The 8,080-nt window shown below is 39.3% G+C and overlaps 1 protein-coding gene across 1 annotated transcript in view; it reads left to right on the top strand.

Moving 5' to 3' along the window:
* Nucleotides 1–8,080, top strand: part of tmem63a (transmembrane protein 63A) — a 78,204-nt gene extending 70,124 nt beyond the window's left edge. The window contains exons 22-23 of the mRNA XM_084330594.1: nucleotides 750–800; nucleotides 5,439–8,080. Coding sequence (XP_084186720.1) covers nucleotides 750–800; nucleotides 5,439–5,570 — 183 coding nt within the window. The 3' untranslated portion in view covers nucleotides 5,571–8,080. The remainder of the gene's footprint in view (nucleotides 1–749; nucleotides 801–5,438) is intronic.

Genomic DNA, 8,080 nt, shown 5'->3' with positions numbered 1-8,080 from the left:
GCCCACACAACTACAAGGTGAGTGTTGGTCACTTCAAGTACCTGAGCCCACACAACTACAAGGTGAGTGTTGGTCACTTCAAGTACCTGAGCCCACACAACTACAAGGTGAGTGTTGGTCACTTCAAGTACCTGAGCCCACACAACTACAAGGTGAGTGTTGGTCACTTCAAGTACCTGAGCCCACACAACTACAAGGGGAGTGTTGGTGTGTGAGAGGACCGAGCAATCACATATTGGACAATGATGAGATATTTTATTTTTTTCTTTCTTTTATTCTTTATTCTTTATTATTATTATTATTTAATTTGTTTTCTTGTTTAAACTGTGGATTGTTTGTTTCTTGTATATGGTATAAATTATTATTTTGTGTAAATTAGGTTGTACGCCGACCATCAAGTAAATACTTGTTTAGTTTAGGAATAAGGGGCAGGTAACTATAAGATTTATTCTTCTTCCTGCTCCTTTTGTCCATGGTATGATATTTATGATTGTGTATGAAGAACTCTGATTGTATTGATTCCATGTGGCAAATAAAACTCTGAATCTGAGCTTTCACTGCAAAAAATAGCAAATAGTCATAGTGGCATGGCGCCCCATATATCATTGTTTAGGGGAAGCCCTGAATCCGGTGTATGTGTGATTATGATCTATGTGTGTGTGTGTGTGTGTGTGTGTGTGTGTGTGTGAGATTATGATCTGTGTGTGTGTGTGTGTGTGTGATTATGATCTATGTGTGTTGTGTTTCAGGTGAAGGAAGAGGATGAGGACGCAGCAGATGGAACGCCAGAGAACGGCATGGTCAGTTAATGATGACTCAAAATACAGTTGTCTCTAATGCAGGGGTTCTCAACCTTTCTGCTGCCAAGGCACCCCTGTGTTCAATAAAATATTCCAGGGCACCCCTACATACGATAAAGACTTTTCCGGTCCTGTCTTTTTTGCTACAATGATGACAAAAGTGCTTGCTTTCAAAATAATGTTTATTTAAGAAACCGGGAAACACATTTGTGTGTATATGCAGGCTATATAATGCAATATTAACAGGTGTTTCAGGTCTAAATGGCTTAGTACTGTTGACATTACACTGCTTGTAGTAGTAAATCAAATAGCATATTTATTTAAATAAAATTACAGAAAATGTTCACTAAAGTGCTATCTGTTGCAGCTGCACACTTTTCCATAAAAATAGCATATTTGGATAAGTGTGACCATTTCTCAAAAACTGAAAATCATGTATTTTTTTTTAAATACAGAAAAGGATCACTAAAGTGCTATCTGTTGCAGCTGCACTGTTCTCCATAAAAATAGCATATTTGGATAAGTTTGACCATTTCTCAAAAACAGAAAATCATGTATTTTTTTTAAATACAGAAAAGGATCACCAAGTTACCATTTCTCAAAAAATATAAATAAATACAGAAAATAAGCACTCGTTCACTCAGTGGACATTTCTAGCTCAATGCGAGGTCTGCTGCTGCTGGCTAATAATACGGTCAATACGTGGGGAGATCTTTGACAAGGCAACACGCATGTCATCCTCAAGGCTCAACTTGGCCCTATATTTTGTTTTCAGAGCCGTCATGGATGAAAAGCCAGCTTCACACAGATATGTGGTGCTGAATGGTATCAACACATTAACTGCTGCATCATGAGATACTTGGTACTCAGCACCACACTCTGAAACTAGCTCTCCAGGTGGTATCAGATGAGATTTCAATGAGTTATTCAAAGAGTTTGGATGGAGATGTGTCAGGAAGCTTTGTCTCAATGTTGTCTGTAAAGTTATTTCTTTTATCCAGAGTAACTTGGTGATCCTTTTCTGTGTTTTATTAAATAATGATTTTCAGATTTTGAGAAATGGTCAAACTTATCCAAATATGGTATTTTCATGGAAAACAGTGCAGCTGCAACAGTTAGCACTTTAGTGATAATTTTCTGTAATCCAAAAAGAACTAAATTATTATTATTATTATTATTATTATTTTTTTTTTAAATCTCAAGGCACCCCTGGCAGCGCTCTGCGGCACCCCTGTTGAGAACCGCTGTCTAGAATGTACCACTTTAATGATTACCCAGAATACAGCTATCTCTAATGTACCACTTTAATTATGACCCAGAATACAGTTTTCTAGAATGTACCACTTTAATGATGACCCAGAATATAGTTTTCTAGAATGTACCACTTTAATGATGACCCAGAATACAGCTATCTCTAATGTACCACTTTAATGATGACCCAGAATACAGTTATATCTAATGTACCACTTTAATGATGACCCAGAATATAGTTTTCTAGAATGTACCACTTTAATCATGACCCAGAATACAGCTATCTCTAATGTACCACTTTAATGATGACCCAGAATATAGTTTTCTAAAATGTACCACTTTAATCATGACCCAGAATACAGCTATCTCTAATGTACCACTTTAATGATGACCCAGAATACAGTTATATCGAATGTACCACTTTAATGATGACCCAGAATACAGTTGTCTCTAATGTACCACTTTAATGATGACCCAGACTATAGTTGTCTCTAATGTACCACTTTAATGATGACCCAGAATACAGTTGTCTCTAATGTACCACTTTAATGATGACCCAGAATATAGTTGTCTCTAATGTACCACTTTAATGATGACCCAGAATATAGTTGTCTCTAATGTACCACTTTAATGATGACCCAGAATATAGTTGTCTCTCATGTACCACTTTAATGATGACCCAGAATACAGTTGTCTCTAATGTACCACTTTAATGATGGCCCAGAATACAGTTGTCTCTAATGTACCACTTTAATGATGACCCAGAATATAGTTGTCGCTAATGTACCACTTTAATGATGACCCAGAATACAGTTGTCTCTAATGTACCACTTTAACACTTTCAGTGCCCAGCAGGGGGCGCACATTTAGGGCTTGAATGCCCACCATCCACTTCAATGTTAGCATTAATATCGCCTAATCTATGTTTTAAATTATGGCTATGTGTCTAATCTGCCCGTCGCTTATCAATGACTCATTTTCCAGTCAACATTGTCGAAGCGGATTGTTTTTTTATCGGTTCATTTCCGTTTTATAGCATTTTGAAAAGCCCTCGTTTTCAAGGGGGAAAAAAAGAATCCGTGATGAACGCCCTGTACTGTAATATTCTAGAACATTGTAATTTTTTGGCCTATTTATGAATCGTTTTCAAATAAACGCTAGATTATCGATAGTATTATGTGTACGTATGCACGCTGGTGCCCGAGCTGAAAATCGATTCTCTTAGTTCCTGATTGCTCGCACAGTCAAACAGCCATATCACATATAGGGGAAAAGCTTATATCTCCGTGAAAACAGGTCTGATTATCCTAAGACTGGTAAAATAGATTCCTTACCTGAGATCAGATGGTATCCAAATGGATTATTCCAATTCCTGATCGCCATTCCAAAAATCTATCATTTTATTGATCCAACGCGTATACTGTAAAACACATATTACACGCTGTGCTGAGGCTCCACAATGACTGGGATCATCTGCGGTTACATGCGTGATGGATTCCGGAGGTTTTTTTTCTCACCCATTTTCATTGAGTCCATTCCAAAGGGGTGCATTACCATCTGGGAGACGATAGGGGGCGCTTTTTTTCCACATCTGAGCTCCTGGTGGAGCTGGTTTCCCAACGGTAGACTCGGTTGATGAAATATGAATTCAGATCGCTAATAAAAAGAAATTCACGATAATTCTGGGCATTCAGGGGTCGGGCTGATAACCCGAGATATGTTGTGATGGGCATTCAAAGTGTTAATGATCACCCAGAATACAGTTATATCGAATGTACCACTTTAATGATGACCCAGAATACAGTTATATCGAATGTACCACTTTAATGATGACCCAGAATACAGTTGTCTCTAATGTACCACTTTAATGATGACCCAGAATACAGTTGTCTCTAATATACCACTTTAATGATGACCCAGAATACAGTTGTCTCTAATGTACCACTTTAATGATGACCCAGAATACAGTTTATATATATATATTGTGGAAGTGAATCAATGAGACGAGCAGACGGAGTATCGAGTCTCTGAACTTTACTTCCAAACAAATGCAACAGAACCAAGGTACAACCACACCCTTAAGTCAACTCCTCCTTACCACCCAATCAGTGTCCATTCTGAAGCTGAAGTGAGACACCTCCATCTAGTGTCCACCACACAGCCCCCCCCCCCGAACATTCAGAATTGACATTCAGTGCAACACAAAATAAACGGAACTGAACACAATAAACCCGTACCAACCCCCCAAAACAGTGCACCCAGTGTCTTCAGTTTCTGATTCAGATGTGTAAGCCCTACATTTAAATACAACTCATTTGGGCGGAATAGCACAAACAAAACATCTATGAGCCCACAAAGTCATCTCATTAATTAATTGCCAATAGACTAACTCCGAAAAGTTTCACTTGATGATGTCACAGAATTCTTGACGCTCTAATGTCCAGCTTAAGGATATGCTATGTGGATAGATATTGAATTTGAATCTAATATTGATCATTGGAATGGCACAATATTATAGATTCTGTTTTAGGGGGAATTTTCGCTTTAACACTGCTGGAGATCCTGTTGACCTATTTTCATTATCAGCTTGATTTTTTTATTTATCTATTTATTTACCCTTTATTTACCTAGGCAAGCAATAAGAACAAATTCTCATATACAAAAGCAGCCTGATCAAAAAGCAAAGGCATCGGGCGGTTAGGTGGCCGAGCGGAGATTGCGTTCGTCACCAAACCCCGGAGCGGCTGGATTCGCCTGTTCGAATCCAGCTCACAGCTCCGGGGTTGTCACCAGCTTGGCTGGCCGTTCACACTAATACAATTGGCAGTATTAGAGGGTGGGAGAAGCTGGCGGGGTGGGTCCGGGTCGTTGTAAACAGCGACTCCTACAGTTCGGTCGGGGCGCCTGCTAAGCGCGGATAGGACCCGAGTGGGATAGTGTGATCCTTCCACACGCTACGCCCTCTCGATGAGAATCCGCGCTGCGAAAAGAAGCGGTGAAAAGAAGCGGTGATTGGCTGGACGTGTGTCGGAGGAAGCACGTGGTAGCCTCCACTCTCCCAGGCTGTAACAAAAACAAGGTTACGTACACGCATACAAGTAAATAAAATACAAAATTACAGTAGCAATAGTATACAAGGACAACAATAAATAAGGGAGAGAGAAGGAAAGAGAGAGAGAGAGGGGAAAAGAGAAAGGGAGAACCAGAGGGAGAGAGAGAAGAAAGGGGGAGAAGGAGGGAGGTAGGTGAGGGGGCCCAGGGGGAGGAGAGAAGAGCCTGAGGGCTACAGTATGCGTGCGATTGGGAGGCAGTCAGCAGGTCGGTTATGATTTGATGGACTTCCCTTCATTCATTGCCGTCACTTCTTCTCACCCTCTACCCCCACAGGTCTATCTCCCCAGAGTGTTGAACCCCAACTTCTCCGTCAACAGTCCAGAGGGACCTAAAGCCCAGCAGTCCTACGGCTCCACGGTGGGCAGCCCGACCAGCCCGACGGACGACCACCTCATAGAGCCGTGAATTCTGTCTTTTTTTAAAGAGTCCATGTGTCCCTTTAGTGCTGACCGGGCATCTGTTAGTCTAAGCAGATGCTACGTCGGCGTTTGAAGGGTGTTTTTTTTTCACCCTACGTTCCTGGCTCACTTTTACCGCCTGGCGCCTTAGTGAGACACTCTAGAAGGTTCCAGAAGAGACTCTGTCCTGGAGGCCGGAGCTGCAACTATAGGCATAACGTTCATAATTGTGACTTCTTCACCTTGGAGGTGGAAGTAGCTTTTTGAGGACGGTATTTTTAACACTTATTTATATAAGATACATATTGTTCTCTACAGCCAAGACGCTGAATAAGAAGAGGAATCCACATTAACTCCACGGAAAATTATAGTTTACTCAAACCACAGATGCAGAACTACTGGACGCCATCCACACCGAACGAGACGCCCATCAAAGGGCTCCTCTTTAGATCACACTTTCACTAAACGTGTTGTTGTTTTGCCTGTAAAAAATACTCTTCCAGCAAGGAGATCACTCACTAGTAGAGAATGACCAAGTGACCTTAGAAACAACAAATTAGGCATAACAGTTATGCCAAAGACTCCATCCAATGCCTGTGTCCCAGTTAGTGTTAAGAAGATGTTCACAGGAGGTGCCAAGAAAAAATAAATGATACAAATCCAATCAAACCAAAACAATCATAAGAAAGAGCCACTGGTGCCAAAGAGCTGGTGAATAGAGCTTCCTGTGTGTTTTTTATTTTTTTTTTTATTATTCTATGCATCTTTTAAATCGGTTTTTAATTATTCTACAGTGTGCCTTTCTTCATGCCAACAGGGCAGCTCATTGAGGGCTGTTTGGTGAAAACCTCGTATCTCCCAATTTTTCAAATGTTCATGTATTTATTTGAATAAAAGGTGTACACACAGGTCTCTATGTTGTACGCTTGTTTATGGCCACATGTAATACAAAATATACATGGGTGTCCATCTGAAAATGTTTTTTTGACTGAAACGTTGATCCTTTTGGAGATGGGAGGTTTTCACAGGACAGCAGTGTCATGCTGAGAAAATCACGTCAGTGATGTAGCAGTTTGTGTTGTATACCTACAGAGGGCAGTGTTGTGTTTACTACAACTTCTTATTAATACATTCCTTCTGGGGGGGTACTTTCAAGAGGCAAGATGACTATCTTTAATATTAATATTCATATTGATATTAAAAATAATTAAACCTATTGCACAAAAACATCAAACGGAGATGTTTAAAATAAGATCACCAAGATACCCTGTACTTTTTTTTTTTTTAATAGGGTCATGAAAGGTTTCTCGGGAACAAAATACATTTCTTCCAGCAAGGTAACTTTGGTCACGGTTTTATGTTTGTGTCGTTCACATGCTATGCTCTAGAAATTAGAACGTAGCCTTTTTACATATTTTGCAGCGTTAGTCGTGTAAGACCAGAAGAGCTTGTATGGGCAACTTCACTGTGTTTCATGCATCAATGTTTAGTTGGACTTTCTCTTGTTCCACCCAGCTCTGGTTTCGCTTGCTAAAGATGTGATATTGTTTTCCTGAAAAACGTCCATGGTTTAAAATAAATGCTACTACCCCTTCAACCTTTTAGACTATAGAGCACAAACGTTGTGTAAATGGTATTGCCAGAGAACTGTCTGTTACTGTAGGTAAAGCTTGGCTTCAGTTTAATCAGCACATCAAATCATACTGTATTGAAGATGTCTTTTAAGTAGGGATGCATCGATCCGATATTGATATCGGATATCGGCCCCGATATCACTAAAATAGCTGGATCGGGTATCGGTAAAAAATATCGGATTTTCTTTCTTTTAATACTTTTTTTCTTATTTTTTTATATATATATAATAATAAATACAATAAGAAATAACAATTCAGTACATTTATATCTATGTGGTAATTTGTTACATTTAGTTTCACTAAGTTAGGAAAGTAATGTTTTAAGTCAAGCCTGATGTTGCCTTGCACAAAAGAATGATCCCAGTCTCTTCCACACAGTGAGGCATAGAGTTTATTAATTGAACAATAGGTATTTACATTTACATTTAGTCATTTCGCTGACTCTTTTATCCAAAGTGACTTACACGTTCTGTACGACAAGTCGTCAGGAAGGGCACAACTCTATCAGCTGAGTAACAATATTCATCAAAGTGTTGAGTGCTACAGTGTAGGTTAGTGTATTAGGACAAGTGCATGACAGTAAGGTTAGTTAGGGTTAGACTTTTTATTTTATATATTTTTTCAGATAATGGTATCGGATCGGTACCGGCTGATACCCAAAGCCAGGTATCGGTATCGGGACTGAAAAAGTTGGATCGGTGCGTCCCTACTTTTAAGAATTATTGGTCAAAGTTTATTTGCATTGGACAAAGAAATGTGTTAAAATGTGTAAATATTACATAGATTTTCAGCAGTTTTTTAATTGAGATAAAATATGTTATATGGTAACTGGTAACAGATTACTTCTATTAACAATGATCTTAGTATTAAAGATTCGGTACAA

The sequence above is a fragment of the Notolepis coatsorum genome (assembly GCF_963971535.1).
Source record: "Notolepis coatsorum genome assembly, chromosome: 15".
Lineage (NCBI taxonomy): Eukaryota > Metazoa > Chordata > Actinopteri > Aulopiformes > Paralepididae > Notolepis > Notolepis coatsorum.
This window is presented reverse-complemented; position numbering and strand designations above follow the sequence as displayed.